The 25042-nt window shown below is 37.8% G+C and overlaps 1 protein-coding gene across 5 annotated transcripts in view; it reads left to right on the forward strand.

The window, feature by feature from the left end:
- MAP2K5 (mitogen-activated protein kinase kinase 5) overlaps positions 1–25042 on the forward strand; it is a 263311-nt gene that overhangs the window by 74404 nt on the left and 163865 nt on the right. For all 5 annotated transcript variants that reach the window (XM_070468702.1, XM_070468703.1, XM_070468704.1 and 2 more), the window contains exon 9: positions 17233–17272. In XM_070468702.1, the coding sequence (XP_070324803.1) occupies positions 17233–17272 (40 nt within the window). The remainder of the gene's footprint in view (positions 1–17232; positions 17273–25042) is intronic.

Consider the following 25042-nt stretch of genomic DNA (forward strand, 5'->3'; position numbering starts at 1 on the left):
GTTTAAGAACAGATAAGCATTAGCACACTTCTGTTTTTATAGGGTGGAAGAGGTCTAGTTTCCATTAAAATCTGTCTTCTGGATGCATTAAGAGCGTAGAGCATCCAGGTTTGACTTTGTCTCGCAGGGTGTAACTTTTGGATTTTCGTGTCTAGTTCTGGGTGCTGACTCCAGAGAGAGATGGGCAGTTCAGAGACCACTCAGGAGCGTGGGGAGAATAAACAGGGGCCTGGGACATGTGCGTGTCCAGTCTTCCTTCGTTCATTAGTGGGTGCCTTCTGAGCGTGTGCCGTGTGGAGGGCGCTGTGTCAGCTGTTGGGGAGAGCAGGCTCTCATCGGCCTGTGTCGAGATGGAGGGAGACGCCTTGTCGATAGGTAAGTGCGGGGCCTCGCAGTCTAGGCCGTGTGTCTGTGGCACACAGGCCCTTGCGGGCGAGGAGGGAGTGATGACTTTTAGCTCTTTCCTCAGGAATCAGAAGGGGCCTCATGGAGGAACTGTTACTTGAGTTGATAAGTGGTCACAGGAGTTGGCTGCCTTTTATCTGCATGAGAGAAAGTCAAGAGGTTCCAAGACAACTGACATAAAGTCTGAAGGGCATTCCTGGTAGACAGAGGAGCAGGTTTTTCTGAAGGGGATCTTTGAGATCTCGCTAAATCCTTGCCAAGAAGCATGGTCTGTATACTTAGCCCCTTTTTACTAGTGAGAAGGATAAATCTTGGAAGGGTTAAGTGGCATGCCCATGGTCAAATCAAGATTAGAACTCAGTATCTCAACATCGAGTTGTCCACCTCAAATTTCTTCTGACACTACATCAGTACTTGGACTTACTTCTCAAGCCACGGTTTTCCTTTTTGTCATCTACACTCTTTTACGTTTCTCAATTTTTAACCCAAATTATTTTTCAATGTGAGATCTAAATTAATATATGATCTTGAAAGTCAGTGATGCACCATCTCTAGTTGTTAATTTTAGAGTCTTTTTAGTAGATGTTAAAACAACCATTACTTCGTTGACAGATTTATGGCAACATAACTTGTTATTTGTTCTATCCTTTGGGTCTCTTTACTTATCAAAAGCTTTGAATTTAATAATTGGATCCTGAGATTAATTCTATGGTTGTACTAGAGGAGTTGGAGCATTTCTTGATTTATAAGACACATTAAATTTTTCTAAACTATTTTACAGTATCTGATGTGTTAGAAAATTAAAGGCTCTTGGTTGTCATATAGCACAGGCAGATATTTGTACACCATAGCATCTAGGGTATTTACTTAAGTTGCTTTTTTGGAAAATAATTCACTGGGAAGTACAAACTGCATTTACTGTGTATAGTTTTCTGCCACAGTTCTGTTTTTCTTTTTTTTCCATTGCTCTGTCTTTGGTTACCTTGCTATAAGAGACCGTGTTCCTGTTAAATTGCTGCCTTACTGGAGTCGAACACACTTAAGCTCTGATTTGTGCACTAAAACTGAATGGGAGGAGCAGGTTACTAAATGAGAGGAGGAGACAGCAATAGTGACTTAAGCTCTGGGTATTAAGCATCAAGTTTTTTTAAACATTACTTTGATTTTTTTTTCCATTTATTTTTATTAGTTGGAGGCTAATTACTTTACAATATTGTAGTGGTTTTTGCCATACATTGACATGAATCAGCCATGGATTTACATGTGTTTCCCATCCTGAACCCCCCCTCCCACCTCCCTCCCCATCCCATCCCTCTGGGTCATCCCAGTGCACCAGCCCCGAGCACTTGTCTCATGCATCCAACCTGGGCTGGCAATCTGTTTCACACTTGATAATATACATATTTCGATGCTGTTCTCTCAGATCATTCCACCCTCGCCTTCTCTCATAGAGTCCAAAAGTCTGTTCTATACATGTGTCTCTTTTTCTGTCTTGCATATAGGGTTATCGTTACCATCTTTCTAAATTCCATATATATGCGTTAGTATACTGTATTGGTCTTTATCTTTCTGGCTTACTTCACTCTGTATAGTGGGCTCCAACTTTGTATTATGTATCTGATCCTAAACTTTCCATATTTTTCCTAGGCAGTACTACAGAAGAAGGAAAGAAAAAGAATGTACAGTATTATTGCTCAAAGCAGAACTGTGGTTTTTGTTTTGTGAATTCAAATAATGAAATGAAGAATGTTCAGACAAAATTAGAACTTGCTTTAGGGCACAATCAATATAGTATTTTAACAAGCTTAGTGTACTTGGAAAATATACATTGTATAAGATTCTCAAGCATACTGATTCTGTTATGACTGCTAACTATAGAAACAAAATGTAACAATATACTGTAGTCAATAAACAAAGCTCTGATTAAACCATAATTAAGTTTTCTGAAAAGTTATCTAAAAACTATGAATAAAATATATTTTTACATTGTCTGAGCAACAAAACATATAGCCAATGAAATTTTATAGTTGTAGAGAAAATGATAGGTGGGATAAAATTACAGAGTGAATTTTTACTGCAACACATGTACCAAGTTTAGTTTCTGTACACCATTTGTTTTTTCTTCCTTTTAACTTTTCTTGAAAGTTAATCTTTTAGTGTTGCAGAGTGTAAGCCTCGGGCAACTGACTGGAAAGGCAAATGAGAAGTTTCTCTTGTTTCCCTGGAAGCCTAGTAAAATGTTTTAGGGCCCTGCCTTCGTGTACCCAGGAAGCAGTGGATGCTCAGGATTGTATGGCTGTGTTTCTGTTTCCACCCTGGGCCACCATCGCATGCCAAGGGTTAACGCCAGCAACGCTGGAATGTAGCTGGGTAGAAGAAGTGTCACCAACATCGTGTAACCTGTGATGAAATCCTGAGATCAGGGGATTTCTCTGAGGAGTTAAAGCAAGACAAGGGCTAGAACCACCGCTGAAAGTCACGCTTTCTTATTTCTTGATGCTTTCCCAGTGCCCTTTTTAGTAAACAGTTACATTTTGATTCTCTGAGGAGCTAAGGTAAGCAAACTATGTGAAAGCCTGAAACATTCTGATGGCATTTTCTAGCACAGATACTACTGCTGTATTTTGTATTTTTATTTTTTGCATCAGGCACGTGAACCTTACAGATGACTCATATGAACAAATAGCTGTCTTCTTTCTTCTCACCTTCCCTGAAATTTGTAATCTTTGAACTAAGTGATTAACCCAGTATTTAAAACATTAATTCCTGTCTCCAGACTTCAGTCAGTTCCACATATAGTTCTGCAGAAATTGCATCTTTGGGTTTTTTTCATTGCTCATGATTTTGTGTGAGTGCTTTTGTGTATGTATTTTTGTGTATCTGTCATTGTTGGAGTCTTATAGATGTTTTTGGCCTCTGATCTTTACAAACAAGTCTGATTTCTTCCTCCCACGCAGACCCCTCTCCCTTTCTCCTCTCATTAGTCTTACTTCAAAAATATATGTGATGTCTTTAAGCCTTAATCTCCTGAATAGATTGGAGAATCAGCTCCTCTTGACTAATCTCAAAGGACTTTGTAAAACAAAATGTTACTTAATTTTCGGAGAGAATATTCTAATGCAGTTTATATATTTTTGGAAGTCGCTATAGATATCTCAAAAAGAAGAGCACAGTGGAATTTGGTTTAGAATCCAAATACTTTCTTCTGTTGTCCAAAACATAGAGGCAAAGATTTTTCTTTGCTTAAAGATGACTCTTCCTGGATGGCATAAAGTATGATGGTAGTTTGAGTGTTGTTCATTTTTTAGGTTAAAGGAAAAAGTCCCTCCTGGTTTGTTTTGACCCTAGTCATGATATGCCAGTTTCATGAAGTCTGTTGTGCACAAAAGTGCACAAAATGAAGATAAAGTGCCTCTCTTCAGCCTGACAAAAGCCATTCCTTTGCAGAATGGTAGCTGCAGCGAAAGTAAATAAGTGAATGGACAGCAATCACAGCCTAGTTGATGAAACTGTTCAATTAAAGCACAGGCATTTACATGGTGTAATTTCCCTAAATTGCCAATGAGCCCCTTTAGACACAACCAGTGTTCAAATTGATTTCAGCATTGATTTTGGCTGAAGCTGATAAATTTCTGCTTGTTAGTTAAAGTAATTTTGCAGAAGACTTTGTACTGCAGTATTGAAGTGTTCATTTAGCTGATGGTTAAAAGAGGAGTTATTTACAGAGGCCTGTACTGTTGTTCTGAGATGGGACAATTCCCCAATCATCTTTTACTTTTAATTTTTTAGGCTTCAGTATACCAATCAATAGGTGATTGAAACTGATTAAAACTTATCCAACCAGCTGCCTATGGCAGTTTAATTAGAAGCTGGATGATTCTTAAATTAAAGTTGTCTTATTTTCATTACATAGCCATCTTCCAGAAGAGTAAGAGACTAACAGTGCTGAAAACTTGAAGTTTAGCTTTATTAAGGTATCTAGCAACTGTTAAGTCACTCAATAGCTATTCCTGAGGCAACTCAGAAATGTATTCAGAGGCTTTTGCATTTATAAAGGTTAAAAGCAATAATGTGCTTATTTGCTAGCCAAGAAGATTTTTTTGTGTCAAAGGGATAACCTCTAGGATAGTGATATATGTGTAAGAACCACCATTTGTGATATATATTGTATTACACATGCAAGATATATGTTTGAGCTTTGCTTTTTAAATACTGCAGTACAGGATGAAACTAGTTATCATGATGTCCTGTGCATCTCCCTGCTGAAAACCATCAGCTTTGAATTTCTATTTTTTTGTTGTGTTTTGAGGCCTTGATTAAAATCAATCTTCAGTGAATGAAACCCCAGTATTTTCATATAAATACATGTTGACTTTTCACCAGTATTGTGGGCAAGGTTATAGAAGAGAGATTTTTGTTTGTTTGTTTTGTTTTCCTCTCCCAGGGAAGCTTCCCCATACTCATTTTCTCTAGTGTGGGACAATTTCTTGAGTTTTTAATGGAAATGGGTTAATATTTCTGTCATAGGGGACAGATTGCATCTGGTACTACAGGGAAGAAGGGGATAAATGGCTCACTTTTCAGAGGTGCATTTACTCTTTGACCCACTAGGGTACTATTTAGTGTTCTAGGAGAGGTAATTTAGTAAATTGTACCCCAGTGGCCTGAAAAAGTTAATGCAACTCTGAAAAGTGAGTCATTCAATCGATTTTCCCTATTGCTTTTTAAAAGCCAGCACTGACCATATCCAGAGAACCTTGAAGACAACTGAAATTAGAGAATCTAGAAGCAGCCTGTTCATGTTCACACAGGCTTGTTGGGGACGAGCATTGGGTTTGGCTGCAGAGGAATTTGAACCCACAGCCCAGTCCAAAGCTTCAGTCCCTTCAGTTCAGTTCAGTCACTCAGTCCTGTCTGACTCTTTGCGACCCCATGGACTGCAGCACCCAGGCTTCCCTGTCCATCACCAACTCCTGGAGCTTACTCACTCATATCCATCGAGTCGGTGATGCCATTCAGCCATCTCATCCTTTGTCATTCCCTTCTCTTCCCGCCTTCAATCTTTCCCAGCCTCAGGGTCTTTTCCAATGAGTCAGTTCTGCGCATGAGGTGGCCAAAGTATTGGAGCTTCAACTTCAACATCAGTCCTTCCAATGAACACCCAAGACTGAACTCCTTTAGGATGGACTGGTTGGATCTCCTTGCAGTCCAGGGGACTCTCAAGAGTCTTCTCCAGCACCACAGTTCAAAAGCATCAATTCTTCGGCGCTTAGCTTTCTTTATAGTCCAACTCACATCCATACGTGACTACTGGAAGAACCATAGCTTTGACTAGATGGACTTTTGTTGGCAAACTAATGTCTCAACTTTTTTTTTTTTTCCATTTATTTTTATTAGTTGGAGGCTAATTACTCTCTCTACTTTTTAATATGTTATCTAGGTTGGTCGTAACTTTTCTTCCCAGGAACAAACATCTTTTAACTTCATGACTGCAATCACCATCTGCAGTGATTTTGTAGCCCCCCAAAATAAAGTTTCTCACTGTTTCCATCGTTTCCCCATCTATTTGCCGTGAAATGATGGGACTGGATATCATGATCTTTGTTTTTTGAATGTTGAGTTTCAAGCCAACTTTTTCTAAAAAACGTTCTCCAAAGCTTAGGAGATAAGAATCTTGAAGCAGTCGTTAACCTCACCAAGCCTTGGTTTCCGTATATGTAAAGTGGGGCTAATGAGAATATCTGCCTTACACATTTTTGTGCAACTTAAATGGCTTCCTTATATAAAAAACTTTTTATAAACCACAAAGCACAATTGAATGTTACTTATAGAAGGAGGTTTTCTGAAATAGCGATTTTTATATCTCATTTTGGAAAGTAACTTATTGTTAGCTTTCCACTATGAGCAGAGATGATATTGTAATCAAGCCATTTCAGGAAAGAAGTTTCCTAACTAATTAATCCTTAAGATACTCTTGTTTCCGTCCCACATGTGTTGCCTCATTTTTTTCCCATCCTCATCATTGGGCTTTCTCTTGCCTCTGTTTTGCCCATTAACATTCTTTCAGAAACTTTGATCAAGAGATCACTATGACTATAGCTTCCTTAATCTCAAATGCACTTGGGCCATGTATTGAAAGACATTATTCTAGTTGATGTTAAAGGCTTGAATCAGGCTATATCAACTTATGAAAGAAATATGGAGGAAGTGATGACCACATTAACTTTGAGACAGATGTGGGAGTAAAAAAGAGAACCAAAGGAAATAGAAAGAAGAAGAAATCATAAAATGTAGAGTTGAAATAGCTCTTTTCTGGTTGGAACTCTTTCTAACCCTACCAAAAACATTAGGTTGGTTTGTGAGCCCTGTGTATGATCAGCATCTTGAAAGAGCTGTTAATATGTGTGACCTAATAACATGTTTGATTTGATGCTTAAACAGTCTGCGGGGCCCTGTTGCTTAACCATAAATCATTTTACAATCAGTAGTCAGCATTTGTAATGGGTTTTTAGGCAGAAGGAACGTTGGCATAGACTGCTATTTGAACTAGTACAGTTTATATGAAAGCTTTTTACAACTGCTGTTTACTTTGGATTTCCTATTTTAACAGCTAGAGCCTGGCTAATGTGTTTATCTATTATGGGAGACAGCAACTGTCAGTGTTGATTTCCCTGAAACTATTTGAATTTTTTTTTTCCCTGTGGATGGCTATTTTGTTATGTGACATATTGATAAAATCCACCCCCAAAGAAACCTACCAAGAGAATAAATCTCTAAAATGATCAAACAATAAAACAAAATTTTCATTAACTGAACCATAGCTAGTTTGCATTTGGTTCCTGAAAGCATGTCATTGCATTAAAAGACAACATCTAGGGTTTTTTTTAAAAAAAATTAATCTTACAAAATAGCAAAATATTTTGTTTTGTTTGTGTAGGTATGTACTTCTTAAGCCAGACCTTAACTACTGGTTTCACCATTTTAGTGACTGGCTTTTTTTCTTAAGTTTCCCATTCATTTGGAGAATTTCCAACAATTGATAGTGCTCTATAAATAATTCACAGAGTAATTGCGTCCCGCTTTTCACTAACCTTTTATGCGGTATGCTCTGTGAGAGTGGAACTTAAGTCAGTGGCGTTTATTCCACATGGAATGTGAAAGAATTGCCCTGCCCCCTTCACAGGGCAGTGGCAATGCTGTAATTTTAGTGTTCTTGTCTTGCTCTCATGATTAAAAGTCATCATACATGCAATTACTCTTGAAATCCTGGCTCTAAGAGGCAAAAAAAAGGGAGGAGTCGTGTTTCCGTAGTCATTTTGATGACTGTTTCACTAACAGAGTGACATTTATCCCATGTCATATTATAATTTATGCTGAAATATGAAGTATTTGCAGTCAGATCATAGGTCAGTCCCCCATTCTTAAATTATATCCTACCTCACAATTAGAGAAGCATAAGTATTCCCTATTATAAATTCTTTCTTCTCATAATTGAAAATAATTTGATTAGTAAGTATTTAGAAATTAATATGCAGAATTGTGTCATAGAAATTAGATGCCTGCTTTAATTGTATGAGATTGTACAAGCTTTATCAGAAAATATATGATCAGCTCTAGGTTATTTATTTTGTGAACAGGAGTCATCTGGGCCGATTCATATTTTTTCAGTTCTCCTAGAATTTGAAATTCTAAGCATAAATAATTTCAGTAAACATTGTAAAATACAGATGCAATTGATCTTACACATGACATAAATTTGTGTGGGAGTCCAGATGTTGAAATGTGAACACAGGTTGCTTCTCCCTTATGTCCTGTGTGAATGTAGGATTTTTTAACATTTCACTTTCAAATTTCTCCTTTTCCTTACACACTTTTAAAGATTCTTATAGAAATTCTGTTTAGTTTTTTGGATTAATGTATCTTTTAATAAAGTCTTATTAGGAACTTGATGACAAGTTCACACACCTCTAACCTGTGTGTATTGTACTAGACCCGTCTTCATATAGAAAATAATAAGATTCGTTGCATTTGTCCCCAAATATTGCTTTTGAAGTCGGTCGCATGTGCTTTTGGATACCTGCCTTGAGCGAGGTACTGCACTTGGCAGTGTCAGAGATGTAGCGCCAACATTCAGGCCTTGGGAGCACTGTTCTGTGGGTTCCGTTGCTGGCATCCATTCTGTACCTGCTCATCGCCTTCACTGATTTTGTCTCAGCTCCCTGATTGCTGGATTTGGAGTTGTTCGGGTCCAGTCCTGATACTTCATCTTGATTTAATTTAATTCCTAATTGAGGGACTTTCCTGGTGGTCTGCTGGCCCTGACTCTGTGCTCCCAGTGCAAGGGGCCTGGATTTGATCCCTGGTTAGGGAACTAGATCCCACATGCTGCAGCTGAGAGTTTGCATGCACAACTAAGAATCCCGTGTGCCTCAACTGAAGATTCCACATGTCACAACAAAGATTGAAGATCCCCATTTGCTTTAACCAAGACCCATGCAGCCAGATAAATAAAAATATTTTTAAAAAATTCCCAAGTGAGATTTTGTAGTTTCATGGCTTTACATATCATCTATATGTTGATGAAGCCCAAATGTATATCTCCAGTCCTGTCCTCTGCCCTGAACTTCAGACTCATATCTAATTACCAATTGAATGTCTTAGGCATTTGAAAGTCACCCAAAGTGGAGTTCTTGGTTTCTTCTAAAATCTGTTCTTTCTTAGTTTTTCTAATCTTTGTAAGTGGAAACTTCATTCTACAAGCTGCTCATGACAGAGACTTTCCAGTCATTCTTCTTTCTTCTTTTTCTCCCAGACCATCCATTATATTAACCCACAAATCTTGTTGGTGTTTCCTCAAAGCTGTTTCAGCAAGCGGACCACCTCTGACCTACCACCATATTCTAAGCCTCTATTATCTCTTGTCTCCCAGCTACTATTCTGGTTTGTGTCCTTAATTTCCTACAAAGCATTCTCTACATGACAGACAAAATGATCTTTCTGAGTATAAACTAACAAAATGATCTTTCTGAGTATAAACTCTCCACATGACTCTGTGACTTTTTGTATCATTCAGGATGACAGCCAAAGACCTCACCATGGTCTAAATGGTACTAAACAATCTGTCTTCCCATTACCTTTCTAACTTTGTCTCCCACACCTAGTCTTCTTGCTTCTTCCACTTCCAAACACATGTCAAATACACACTTCCACCTTAAGGCCTTGAACTCAACATTTCCTCTGCCCACAGTCCTCTTTTTCTGACTATCTAAGTGGTATACTCCTTTACTGCTCACATATAACTGAATGAGCAGTGCATTCCTTAATTTCCTCCTACCTATAATATTTTTTCAAAAATGCCCCTAATCTTGATCACTGTCTATGTCCCTACCTGTAGTCTTTTTTGTTGCACTTCTGCTACATGACATACTGTGTATTTATTTGATTATTGTCAGTCTTGCCCCACTATAAAGTAAGCTCCAGGAAAGCAAGAACCTTGTCTGGTTTGTTCTCGACCCCAGCCACAGTGCCCACCAGTGTGCTTGGCAGTTGGAGATGTGCATTGTTTATTAAATATGAAAACTAGGTATCTAAGAGGAGAGTGTGCCATATACTGTGGTAGAATTTGGGGATATAGCAGTTAAGAGAATGGACCTTGACCCTGACTTGAAACTTACAATAAAATAGGATAAGATACAGACCCTATATTAAGAATTTACAGTATTGTTTGGTAATTAGAATTTACAGTATAGTTAAATGAAGCTTATACTAGTGAAGTTACATAACACTTTTGAAGAAAAATAATATTAACAGCAACATGTGACATATCATAAAACATCAGAGTAGTTGATGCCAGTGGATGAATTGGCATCAACCACAGGATAGGGAAATATAAGCCACAGGATAGGGAATATGATATGTGGAATTTTAGTACATTCTTCTTCTGAATTCCATGTTCAACACTCACATTATCCTGAAATAAACTTATTTCAAATCATTCCCTGTGCATACTCTGTCTGTACTGGAAAGAACACAAGCATTAAATTGAAATAGACCTGAATTTGAATCTTATATCTGCCATTCATAAATTCTTATCACCTTAACATCCCCAAGTCTGTTTCTGTCATTATCTGTGAAATGTGACTTAATGTTACATACAGCATATGAAAATCAGAATAATTCTGTGGACTCTTAGAAATTGTTAGTTCCCCGTTTCCTTTTTCTTTCTTCCCTTTCCTGACCACACCATTTACTTATTAACTCATAAATATTTGAGTATCTATGATGTGCTAAGTATTTTGCTAGATGCTATATATACATTGTTGAATGCAGTTGATGTGGTCTCTGCCCTCATGAAGCTAAAAGTGCAGGATTATATATTTAAGGATGACTAGATAAGAGTCTTCTATTTCTGTTAATAAACACCATAATTCTATGATCTTTGCTTGCAGTTTTAGGTTTAGCCTCCTCATCCCCATGTGTCGTAAATTATATCTGGCCAGAGTCTTCTGTCTATGTCCCCTTTACCACATCTGATAATACTACCTAGATTCATATTACGCCCTCTTACGTAGACTATAGTAACACCATTCTAAGTGCTCCTTGCTCTTTCAAGTAGTATTGTGGTAATCTGCAGCCAGAGTAAGAATTTTAAAGCCTGATCATACCACTCTTCTGTCCAAGAACCTTCAGTGGCATTTACCGGCCAGCAATTTGTGGATAGCAAGCTTGCACCAATAGTACTGAAAGCTGAAAGACAGTGGTATCCTCACAAGATGAAAAGGAAATAACTGCCTCAGTTAAACTGTCATTCAAGAGTGAAGGCAGGGGACTAACCTGGTAGTCCAGTGGCTAAACTCTCTAGTGTCAATTTTGGGGTGTTCGAGTTCAATCTCTGGTCAGGGAACTAGATCTCACATGCCGCAACTCAAAAGATCCTGCATGCCTCAACTAAGACTTGGCACAGCCAAATAAATAGTTTTTTAAATGCTTTGTGATGACCTAAATGGGAAGGAAATCCAAAAAAGAGGGGATTGTGTACGTGTATCAGGTCTTCCAAGGTGGCGCAGTGTTAAATAACCCACCTGCCAGTGCAGGAGACCTTAGAGATATGGGTTCGATAATTAAGTCAGGAAGATCCCCTGGAGGAGGAAATAGCAACCCACTCCAGTATTCTTGCCAGGATAATTCCATGGACAGAGGAGCCTGGCAGGCTACAGTTTGCAGGGTTGCTAAGAAGTTGGACAACTTAGCAGTTAAACAACAATAACAATCCAGTATAGTAGAGGGAGAGAGGTGAAAAGTAAATGAATAAGGTGGTAGAAATAAATCTATATGTATCAATAATTATAGATATATGTTGACTGATATTGCCAGTTAGTAGATTGGTCAAGTGGAACTTAAAAAAATACAGCTATCTGCTGTTTTTGACTATTTTAGAATATATTCCTAAAACATGAAGACAGAGAAAGGTTGAAAGGAAAAGGTCGGGGAAAAGATATTAGGCAAAAATTAATCAATAGAAAGCTAGTGTGGTTATATTAACATAAGACAAAGCAGACTTTAACGCAAAAAGTTTTGTGGGGTTTTTTTTTTTTAATTTTAGGGATGAAGATGGAAAGGACTACTATATAATTGTAGAAGAAAAAATATATATAATAGTCTTAAGCTTGTATATAGCTAATAACATAACCTTAAAATACATAAAGCAAAAAAAAAGCTTGACAAAATTTAATAAATCCACAATCATAGTAGGAGAATTATCTTTCAGTAATCAATAGATGAAACAAATAAAAATTAAAGATATAGAAGACTTTAACATCATCATTAGCAAGTTGATCACATGATCATGTAACTCTTTATCAATCGTATTGAGAGAATATACAGGTGTAGAAAACTTAAGAACTGATTATATACTAGGGCACAAAGCAAGTCTCACTTAAGTTTGTAACTTACAGATCACTTTTTCTGATGATAATATAATTAGTTTAGAAATTAATAATAATGTTAAACCTCTCATTCATTTGAGAATTAAAATGCACGCATCTGAATAATTTATGGTTCGTGTAGCACATTATAATGGTACAAAAATATTTGCAACTGAACAGTGAAAAAATACCATATGTAAAAACTCATGAGCCCAGTCATACTTAAAGGGCTCATGAGTTTAGAAAAGAAAAGAAAAATTGGATATTAATAGGTTTAGGATCTAAACCAATAATTTTTTAAAAGGGCAATTTATTCATTTTTTCAGCAAATATTTATAAAATTTGCCCAGTACAGTGTTAGGCACTGGAGATGCCATATAGAGCAACAACAACAAAATGTCCCTGTTTTCACAGAGCTTGCTTTCTAGGGACTGGAGACAAATAATACATTGAGTAGAGTGTTCATGAATTCTATGAAGAATAAAGAAAGAGAGAATGAGCTGTTCTGTGTAGGATAGTCAGAGAAGTAACACTGGACCTGAAGGAAGTGATGGAACAAGTCAAGTGGATATTGAAGGAAGAGTGGTCCAGGCTGAGATGTAGGTAGAAAGGGCCTGAGGCAGAAAGATGTTTTGTGGAGCAGAGTAAGTATTGTGGATAAGGGAGATTTGCAGAAGCAGAAAACAGAGCTTTTTCAGTCTGTTTTAATGGTTTTACTCTTAAAATACCCAACTACCCTGGAAACTTTCTAGCTTCCTAACGTGTAACACCCACTTACTCTGTACCAGGTGTTGTCCTCTATGCTTTCCTTATTCTCGCTAAACCTCACAAGTCTATAACATAGGGACCAATTTCCCCTTTTCAGACTTAAGGCACGAGAGACAAGGTGAGGTTTGATAACAGTCCATGTTCACATTAAGTGTTAGAGCTAGCATCAGAACCCAGGCAGTGTCTTAGAGTATACAGCCTTCCCTCCTCTCCCTCCCCTGACAGGTTGGCAGTGGTTGCAGAATGCTTCCTTGCTGGGAAAGATTTAGTGTGATGGTCCTTAGCCTGATTGAAATAGGGTGGCGCCTTTGTAAGTTTTGAATTTTGAGTTTCCCTGCTCTAGAATGCAGTTAAGAAAACTTAAACATTACCACATATTTTTTTAGTTCCTAGAATATGTATGTTCTGCCTCAGTTCCAGTTTTGTCTTTGCCATTGACTGTGTATGCTTGAGCCAGTTTTTTAACCTTTTAGATATTTGTGCCTTAAAAGGGAGGGATTAGATAAGACAGTATTCGATATTACTGACTTGCTCAATACATTGTCTGAATTTGTACTACCAAAATTAAGGGTTGGTACCAACTTTTTTGTTTATTCATATGGAACCTATTATTCCAAATGAAAAGAGAAAGTAAAGAAAGTATGAAAAGTATAGATGTTCTCTTTTGCTAGTCTCCTTGTTATTTTAAATACTCAAAAAATTTATACCAGGCTACTTAGCTTTTACAGTCCTAAAGTGTGTATAGATTGTGTGCTCAATTTTAAGGGCTGGTACTATTCCCAGAAGTTCTGTGCTGGTCACAAAGTGGAATGCTCAAGGACTCAGCACTAAAAATAACTTATAAAAGTGCTTCCTTCATGCACTCATTGGAACAGGTAATTACTGTGGCAACAGCAAGCTAATTTGAAGTGTTAGCTGTTAATTAAAACAATGCAGAGGTGTATAGTTGTCTTTTGGTGTAACCAGAGCCTCCATTCAAACTTCATTAATCACTTTACAGTTAATGTGTTGAGGAAGGTCAAGACAATTGAGATGCAGTATCCACTGAAAGTAAACAAATTCCTTGTCTTTGGGTAGAATGCCATTTGCAAAGTTAAGGGACACCCTGGACTCTTACCTGGCATAGCCTTTGTCTTCCACTTCTTCTTGAAAATTAAATGTTAATTTGGTACTGTCATTGCACTGTAAACCAAGCCACACAGCATTTTTATTGCTCGAAATTGAACCCAAACTTCCACAGATGAATAAACGTGCATCATAATTAAATCATCAAGTCTCCCGTTTTAATTCACTTGGAAATAGGAGACCCTTCTTTTGGATTAGATCGGCTTTCTTGATAAGCTAATTAAGTTGCTAAACTGTCCAGTATGGTATATAGTATGTACTAGATTATTTGCTAATCATTTCCCTATCACTGCTATTAGTCTGATATAGCCAGGTGTTGCTCATTGTTCAATGTAACAACACTGTTTTGAGTCCTTGTGTATGCATTCAATTATTTATCTTTACATTTCAGTTTTTGTAATATAGAGTGTTTTAAATGTTGACATTGGAAGACACCTTGATAATTCAAGAGGAAAAATAGTATATCATTATTAAATGTTACGTGTCATATTACCTGGAATAAAGCTGCTAAATTCCTTCAAATCACACTTCCAATTGGCTTAGGCCAGCAACTTCTCTGTCATGCACTGAATAAATACAGTGTAAGCTTTTATATATTAATTTATGGCATGAGTTCAGACATATCATGAATTAAATCATGACATGTAGTTTCATACATTGTAAAAGTCCTATGTTAACATAGTAAAGTAAGTGGTAATTTGTTGTAAAACCAGTATAACACAGGGGTTCCACTTTTGAAAATGTATATCACTTTATACAAAGTATAAAATTTTTTTTAATTATTTAAGTTTTACAGTTGAATAGTATTTATATATAACAGGGAGATTGGTGTTTAGAAAAAGTCTTTAGACATTTGTATATATTAAAGTATTCTCTGGTAAAGTGAACAATTGATGACTTTTATAAGCTTGCCTTTCCTATAGTGAAATAGATCTGAATTTCTGTATAATTAATTGATAAAATAAAGGCTCAGTTTACCTTCTGTAATTGTCTTGACCTTTGTCTACTCAGGAGAAGCAGAAGGAATCTTTTATAACAGTCCTATATATGGATTTATATACATATTGATATATGTTTTTTCTTAGTCATACCTAAATTTGTAACATTTTATATATGAAAAATTACAAATACTTGAACCATTTCTATAAGTCAGTCACTTTAAAAACACTTGTCAGTGACCACACAACTCTGTAAACATACTAAAAATCTTGAATTGTATGTTTAAAACAAGTGAGTTTTATCATATATAATTATACCTCAATAAAGCTGTTAAAAAATTTCAGAGCAGCCACATGATTATTTCTGCCAAAACAACAGAAAATGGTGTTTTCATTTTCAATAATGATGGAGTATATGTTTTGTTTTTATTTTATGAAATAAGCAATTTTTGTAGTAATTCTATGTGGTAATAGATGTAAACTAGATTTACTGTGATGATCATTTCACAGTATATACAAATATTGAATCATTATGTTGTACACCTGAAACTAATACTGTATGTCAATTATATCTCAATTAAAACAATAAAAGAAATGAGAAGTGTTTACTGCTAGGTCATTACCCAGTAAAATTTGGGAGCCTGGAAAATGTAGTTTGCAGCTTAGCATTACTGTAAGGATGAGAAATTCCTGAGAAGCTAAATTTCTTTCACCCACATCTTTCCTACCCCAGTTATACCTTAACATTAGTTGGATTAAGAGAAGACCAATTTGATCTTGGCTAATATGTAAAATCTTCCGTGGAGCAAGATTTTACTTCTTCCAAATTAGTTTCTTTATACTTATATGAACTTGCCATAAAAAGTGCTTGTTTGTGTTATGTGGTTTGTTTTGAAATTTTTATTTAAAGCGTACTGTTTCTGAATAGTGGTCAGAATGTGCAGTCAGTGCAGTACATGGGCACACATTTCATTTCACACATAAAATCTTGATGAGATGTAATGGTATTTTATTTCTGCAAACATTATTCCCTTAGTATTTTTCACAAATGAATGTCTTCATATTGCTTGATTTAAATTGTAATTATTTCACTGTATCTGACCATTTGAACTGGTCTCTGAAGTTTTTTAAGAATGTAGTTTTATTTATTTTTGGTTGCGCTGGGTCTTTTTGCTGAGTCGGCTCTTCTCTCGTGGTGAGCAGGGGCCACTCTCTAGTTGGAGTGTGTGGGCTTCTCTTTGCAGTGGCTTCTCTTGTTGCAGAGCGTGGGCTCTAGAGTGCGCAGCCTTCAGTAGTTGCAGAACCTGGCTCAGTAGTCACGGCTCCCAGGCTCTGGGGCACAGGCTCAGTAGTTGGGGCACAAGGTTTCAGTTGCTTCATGGCATGTGAGATCTTCTTAGATCAGGGATCGAATCCATGTCTCCTGCATTGGCAGGTAGATTCTTTACCACTGAGCCACCAGGGAAGCCTTGTTCTGTAGTTTTCTGAAAAATACTGAGAGTTGCTAGCTTTAGGAAAAAGATAACTGTCATACTTGATCCTTGTAACTCTGTGACTTCTTATATGAATTTATATCTTAAGTCATGTGTTTTGAGATTGTTTTAATGAAATGTAGGGATGCAGTTTATCTGTGTATATAATTGAGATAAACAAAAGGGAAACCTTCCATTTTATGTGGCTCTGTACCGTGCTTAGCAGAGAACACACTGCCACATACCGTGACAGTATGTTGTAAGGGATCTGGAGCCAGAGGACTTGGGTTTGATGTCTAGTTCTGCCTTTTATTAACTTGTGCCATTGATAAACTGCTTAGCTGCTCTATGCTTCAGAGTTCTGGGCTCTAAAAAGTGGATAATAATACCAGAATTAACTCAGAGTTATTTTAAGGTAGTACATAATGAATCACTGTGTAAACCATGAACCTCAATAGAAATGTAAATTACCACTGTTATTAGTGTTCTCTAAAAGTATCATATTTCTCTTACTGAGGATGTATTCATATTTATATTATGTCCTTAGCCATTTTGAAGGTTGTTTAGTAATCCCAAGTGATTTTCTTTTTCTTTCCATAGAGCATATCATGTCCCAAGTGGGAAAATACTAGCTGTAAAGGTAAGTGCTAAATAAGTTTTATGAATTTCATGAATTTTTTGATGCTTACTGCTTTCTCTCCCACCATGACCCCTGTTAGCTTGAATCATAGGTATTGTCAAAAAGGAAATGAAGTGGTTTAAGGTTTGGGTGGTGGCTGGTGGAAGCTCTGGCCCTGTTGTGACCTTCAGGATCCTCGCACTGTGATTCGACTCCTCATCGCCTATAGTTCTTTCCATGTTCTCTGCTCACTGCACCACTGTCTTCCTCATCTTACAGTTCAAAAACTTCGTAGATGTTCACTTCTTTCTTTCTTTCATCTGCCACATCCCGTAAGTCACCATGTCCTGTCAGAAATTTCCCCTGAAATGGGTCCGTGTGTCACTTTCTTTCTGTTCTCATCCTCTTTGCCTTTGCCTTGTATCAGGCTCACGTATGTCGTACTTAGACTTCTATAGGAGCTTCTTCACTGTACCTTTCACCCGGCCACTGGAGTTGAGAAGTTGAACCCCAGACCTGATGCATCGCTATCTTGGCATGCCTCTTCCCTCAGCCCCAGCAGTGTACAACATAAAGCCTGTGATGTCTGCCTCCCTTCTTTACGGCATTCTGAGAGGCCCTACCACCACACCATCGAACAGAGTCGAGCCGCCCGTAACTCAGGGACGTTCTAGGCCGTTACCTTAGATGCTCCTCGCTTGTTGCCCTTGTGTTCATAATCCACACTCCATCCCTGCCGTACTCCAAGATCCCAGTTATGCCCATGCTACTTTGTGTTTAATTTCTGGCCTTGGCTGTTGGTGCCTGATTTTCCCATCATTTTATCTCAGATTTCCCTATGGAGTCTCTGAATTGCACCTCTGACTGAACCCTCTACTACCTCAAATTCAAGTCCATAGAACTCCACTTGCAAACTGGGCTTTTAGCTAACAGACTGGTGAGGCCAGCTTCATCCCTCACTCCCCTGATTAGTTAGGCACTCTACAGACAGACTCCTACACACCTTCCAGCTGCATCCTCTGCTTTAAGTGCCTGTTGCTCTCTGGAATGCCCGTTATCCTCAGTCTCTTAGTAATGAGAGCTTTTTATTTTTTGAATGACTACTATATGCCCGGTATAATGCTTGATTCTATGTAGCTCTTATCTTTAATTTTTAAATCTATAAAGTAAGCCTGTTATTTTAGATTTGAGGACACTGAGAAAGCTGAACTGTCCAAGGTCACCCAGATGGAAGAGCCAAGACCAAGATTTAAAACAAAATGCATCAATTTAAAGCACATGTCTTCTCCTACACCATGCAGCCTGGATACATGTTATTAGCACTGCCCATCCTTTTGACTTTTATCGATCCTTTCAAGGTCCATCTCCTCCAAGATGCCTTCTTAGCTGTCCACAGTGAGCATATAGATATATTTCTGCATCTTTTATCTAACCTAGGAAACTAAGAATAAGAGTGCTTAAACTGCAGTATGTTGTATCTTTTAGTAAAGTCAGATCAAAACGGACTCCTGATTGCTGTGCAATCCAGAATTGTTCTTCCATGCCACACTTAATACAGCACTGAGGATGTGTTACGTGTATTATCAAGCTTAGTTTTAATAATTTAAATAGCTTTTGGTGGGTCGCTCCAACAGAGCTCCTTCTTGGGACGTTTACTTTGATATTCCAGCCAAACTAGGTTCACAGAATTGTAGAACTGAAAGAGACCTTAGAGGTCATCTGTCGTGGCCCCACCTTTTAAAAAGGAGGAACCTTGAGTCCTGCCAGTTCCCAGGGTAAGTACTCCAGAGCTCAGGCTCCACCTCAGCCTCCATAGTTCACTTGAGTACAGCTCTGTGGTTCCAGCTTAGCATTAGTTGTCCTTTCTGTGCCTTCTGGCTCCATCTTCACTCAAAGAGCACCTCCACCAACTCAGCACTGTTTTCCTTTTTGTCTATTTATTTGTTTATTCCTTTGATGTCAAAACTTCTAGACTGTTGCCAATGATGTTTTAAAGATAATCAACTTCAGTTTGTTTATTCCAGGAGAGCGGAGCACTGCTATAAATCACCCCCAAAACATCACTATTTGGCCTTGCAACTGTATTATAATTTTTCATAATTTCATACATTTTCAATTATGTTTAACCTAGGCTGATACTAAAATTCTTCTGCATAATTATTTAGTTGCATGTGGCAAGGGGCCAACAGTTGTCTCTGGAAAGGATTAAAAGCAATTTAAAAGAAAAGACACATTTTTAAAAGGCTGTTAAAATAGAGACCTTCAATAAAGAAAAACAGTAGGGCTTTACAAATATGCTGTTCACTACACCTAACCGTAAAACTGAGCTACAGGACAGGGACTGTATCATATTCACTTTGTATCCCTTGATTTTATGAAATTAAATGTTAGAAGCTCAAGTTGAATGAATGAATGATTTGAGTAGGTATAATTATTGTGTTTAAACTTTTGTTTAGCCCTGAGCTTCTTGGCAGTGAAGGCAAAAAGCATTATGTCTGTATATTAGTTGTTGTTCAGTCACTCAGTCATATCTGACTCTGCAGCCCCATGGATGGCAGCATGCCAGGCTTCCCTGTCCTTCACCATCTCCCAGAGTTTGCTCAAACTCATGTCCATTGAGTCAGTGATGCCATCCAACCATCTCATCCTCTGTCACCCACTTCTCCTCCTGCCTTCAATCTTTCCTAACATCAGAGTCTTTTCCAGGGGGTTGACTCTTCACATCAGATGGCCAAAGTATTGGAGCTTCAGCTTTAGCGTCAGTCCTTCCAATGAATATTCAGGGTTGATTTCCTTTAGGACTGACTGGTTTGATCTCCAGGCAATCCTAAAGGACTAATCATAATCTAAGAGAAAAAAAAAATGTGTCATTATTTGCTTTAAAACAGGCTGAGTTTTTTCATTAAATTTAGGAGTGTTATTTAGTTTCCAAATATTTGGGGATTTTCCAGATATCTTTCTGTTACTAATTTCTAACTTAAATCCATATGGTCAGGTAACATACTTCATATAATTGGAATTATTTTAAGTTTATTGATATTTATTTTTTGGCCCAGCATGTGAATTTTCTTCATGAGGGTTCCCTGTGCACATGAAAAGAATGTGTAGTCTGATGTACAGGATGTGGGATAAATATCAATTAGGTTAAGTTGTCTGATAATGCTTTTCCAAATTTCTGTGTCTTTACTGACTTCTTATCTATTTGTCCTATCAATAAGAAAACAGGGTGTTGAAATCTATAACAATAATTGTATACTTGTCTATTTTTTCCTTGCAGTTCTATCATTTTTTTTTACTTCATATTTTTTGTAGATCTGTTAGGCTATTTAGGATTTTATGGCCCCTTTATCATTACAGAGTGATCTTCTTTATCCATGGTAGTATTCTTTACTCTGAAATGTATATTGTCTGATACTAATATAGCTACATCAACTTTGATTTTGACTAGTGTTCACACGATATAGTCTTTTACTTTTAACCTGTTGTATCTTTATATTTGGGATGGATTTCTTGTAGGCAGCATATAGCTGGCTCTTATATTTTAATCCAGTCGGATTATCTTTGCTTTTTAATTGAGTCAGTGATGCCGTCCAGCCATCTCATCCTCTGTCGTCCCCTTCTCCCGTCTTCAATCTTTCCCAGCATCAGGGTCTTTTCAAATGAGTCAGCTCTTCGCCAGAGTATTGGAGTTTGAGCTTCAACATCAGTCCTTCCAATGAACACTCAAGACTGATCTCCTTTAGGATGGACTGATTGGATCTCCTTGCAGTCCAAGGGACTCTGAAGAGTCTTCTCCAACACCACAGTTCAAAAGTATCAATTCTTTGGTGCTCAGCTTTCTTTATAGTCCAACTCTCACATCCATACATGACCACTGGGCCTTGACCAGATGGACCTTGTTGGCAAAGTAATGTCTCTGCTTTTTAATATGCTATCTAGGTTGGTCATAACTTTCCTTCCAAGGAGTAAGCATCTTTTAATTTCATGGCTGCAATCACCATCTGCAGTGATTTTGGAGCCCAAAAAAATAAAGTCTGACACTGTTTCCTCATCTGTTTCCCATGAGGTGATGGGACCAGATGCCATGATCTTAGTTTTCTGAATGTTGAGCTTTAAGCCAACTTTTTCACTGTCCTCTTCCACTTTCCTCAAGTGGCCCTTTCGTTCTTCATTTTCTGCCATAAGGTTGGTGTCATCTGCGTATCTGAGGTTATTGGTATTTTTCCCAGCAATCTTGATTCCAGCTTGTGCTTCATCCAGCCCAGCGTTTCTCATGATGTACTCTGCATAGAAGTTAAATAAGCAGGGTGACAGTATATAGCCTTGGTGTACTCCTTTCCTGATTTGGAACCAGTCTGTTGTTTCATGTCCAGTTCTAAATGTTGCTTCCTGACCTACATACAGGTTTCTCAAGAGACAGGTTAGGTGGTCTGGTATTCCCATCTCTTTCAGAATTTTCCAGTGGTTATTCTAGAGCTAACTTTCCCCAGTCAACTGAAGCAGTAGTCTTCTGAATACTCTATCCCAGTGCCTTGGCAAATATAGGTTTTTCATCCTGCCTTGTGGGAACACAAACTCTGCCTGGTGTGAGGTCTGGAGATTATTTCTTCTGGTTCTTTCTTGAGGTCCTTGCCTCACATAGTTTCCTGACATCCATGTGCTAATCATTATTCAGCTAAAGACTCCAGGTGTCCTCTGCAGCTTTCTGTAGCTGTCTCCTTTTGCTCTTTTGCCAGTGAATTCTAGCTGCCTTGGCCTCCTCAGAACTCCCAGCTCTCTCAGCTTGGGGAGGTGGTTGAGTTCCCCTAGACTCCACTCCCTGCCTGGGTCCTAAAAACTCTTGTCTAGTCACTAAGCTGTCATAGGACTCATCTCATTGGTTTTCCATCTCTCAGAGATCACTGTCATATTTTAGTTGAGGTCTAATTTCTGGAAGCTTGTTGATTTTTTCTGTTTTGTTGTTATTTATTTATTTTTTAGTATCTTTTCTGTTCTTATCACTGTGCTAATCCATGCACTTATTTTTGCGTCTTGGCAGACATGTTTCTTGACCAGCTTTTAAATTGTTCTCTCAAAAACAGAAGCTACAGAAGTCCAGTAGATAATTTGTATTATGCTAAGCAGGTGTCTGGGCTTCCCAGGTGGTATAGTGGTCAATAATCCGCCTGTTGATGCAGGAGATGCATTGGGTAGGTAAGATCCCCTGGAGTATGAAATGGAAACCTGCTCCAGTGTTCAGAATTCCATGGACAGAGGAACCTGGCAGGCTATAGTCCACGGACTTGCAAAGAGTCGGACACAAATAAGCATCTGAACACACACTCACACACAAGCAGGTGTCTACTCTGGTGTCTCACTGATAAAGAATCCACTTGCCAATGCAGGAGACCCAGGTTCAATCCCTGGGTCAGGAAGACCCCCGGGGAAGGAAATGGCCACCCACTCTAGCGTGCTTGTCTGGAGAATCCCGTGGACAGAGGAGCCTGGTCGACTACAGTCCATGGAGTCACAAAAGAGTCAGACAAGACTTAGGAACTAAACAACAAAAAACTCTGCTGAGCACTCTATGTACATTTTCCATGTTTAAATCTCACCATGACCTTCTGCATTTACTACTATTATGGATCCTCATTTTACAGATGCAGAAGCTGAGGCACAGAATATTTAAATAGTTTAGTCCCACACCTAATAAGTAATGGGAACAAGCTTTGTACCCAGGGAAGTCTTGCCTCAATCAAGTCCATGCTGTTCACCTCTGTTCTGTATTTCTGTTCAGTACTTTGGGATTTGGCTCCTTAAAGCATAGCTCTGGTCACATTTCTTCCCTTCTCAAAAGTCTTCAAAGGCTCTGCGTTACTTCCAAGTAAACTAAAAGCTCTATAGGATGGAACTCAAGATCTTGCACAATACGTCTTCAGCCTACTTCTAAAGCATTATCTTATGTGTCTGAATTCTGTGCTGCTTTTAAGTTGAACTCATTGCCTTATCAGAACCCAAGTACTTTCTTACTTCAACACTTTTATTCATGTATTTCTTTCTAATTAGAATGCCTTCACCAGTTTTCCAACCTATCCAAATCCTCAACACCCGTCACGGGTCAGCTCCGAAGCTTGATCCTCCTTGAGCTGACTTGAATAGATCCTGCTACATCTGGTAGATCTATCACTTACCACCTTCTCCTTCGGACCTATCTAGTATTCTCTGAATGTGTCACTTATGGGTGTCATCACATGGTGACTTCTAGTGTTCTAATAGTATACATGTACATTTCCCCTAGTACACTGAAATCTCTTTGAAAGTGGGGAACAGGTCTTGTTATTTTCTTGTCTTAGTCATTGATTTATGTAGAACCTTGCATATAGAGTGTAATATAGAGCACTACATGTCATGACTTGGTGTTCAACACGTAATTTATTGAACAACTAACTGAATACATAAACTTTAGTCTTTCATTTGTTCTTCAGTTCATTCATTCATGTTTTAAAGTAATATCCTGAAAGCAAGCTTGATTCACAAGCAAAATATCCCGTAGTGTTCTTTGTATTCATTGTGTTCTTTGCTCTCACCCAGAGTATTTCTTAGCATTTTTTATATTAAGGGCAGAAATGAAAGGTTAAGAGTTAGAAGCACATTTGATCTTTTCCTGAACCCCTCCTGACTTTTGTGTGACTTCAAGCATGTCACTTGAACCTCTTAGTGACCTCAGCTGTGAAACCAGGCTGTCTAGTGTCATAGAGGGATTGCGAAGAGCAGCAAATCACAGTCCTTGTCTAAACGGAATCACCTGCAGGGCTCTGATGCCTGCATAGAACGATGAGGGAAATTTAATTTCCCAAGTCAAATGATCATTTTCACCCATACTTTTAATGTCGTGTGGGATCAATTAGATGAGAGTCCTTGAAAATCTGTTACTTTCCTCTTCCTACTCAAAATATTTCTAATTTTTGTGCTTGTAAATGTTCTTATTTTTTAGACTTTTTTGCCCAAAAGTTATTGCAGTGTCTAAGCATATTAGTATTTACCACTTCAGACTTCAAAGGTGGAAAATACCACTTCAGATATTATAAAAAGCAAGTTGAACTTTGTGAAGAATACAAGTACCCTGAATTTTTCATTTATATCACTGAATTTAGGGAAAAAAAAATTGCCTCAAAGAGAGTACTTTGAAAATGTTCCTAGTGCTATTTTAAAGATAACTATTTGATGACTGTATCTAAATACATGTTTCTAACTAGCTTTTGGGGGTTGACAGTGGTGGGAGAAATGTAGTTAAGCAAGATGATTGCAAACAAGTAGAGCAGAAAACAAATAAAAATACTCTTAGCCATTTTGCAAATAGAACCTTTTAATACTGTTAATGTAGTCTGTAAAATCTTTGAAAGAGTAGAGCTTAAAAGTCTCCCTTGTACTATATATTTTCTAATTGGGAAAAACCCACCGTACAGGAAATTTAGCCTTGTATGTAGCACATGCTGATTATCATTCTTTGACTGCTTTGGGTTTCTGCGGCTTTTAAAGTAGCATTTAAATGGACCATTTGATTAATCATTTGTATACTGACTGTAATCCTCCCAAATTTCCTTTCTGAGTTGTACATACTGTAAAAGACAATTATGTCGCCACAGATTAAATAAGCGAATTAAAACAGAATAGCGAGTTAATTTGACCTGTGATTTTGCTCTCCTTCCCTTTAGTGGAGCGTGTGCCACTCCAGCAAATAAATGAAGTCATCCATGACAGCTTGTGATGAATTGCCGTATTTATACTGTATATTTTAATAGCCTCACACTA

This window comes from Odocoileus virginianus, chromosome 6, assembly GCF_023699985.2.
Source record: "Odocoileus virginianus isolate 20LAN1187 ecotype Illinois chromosome 6, Ovbor_1.2, whole genome shotgun sequence".
NCBI lineage: Eukaryota > Metazoa > Chordata > Mammalia > Artiodactyla > Cervidae > Odocoileus > Odocoileus virginianus.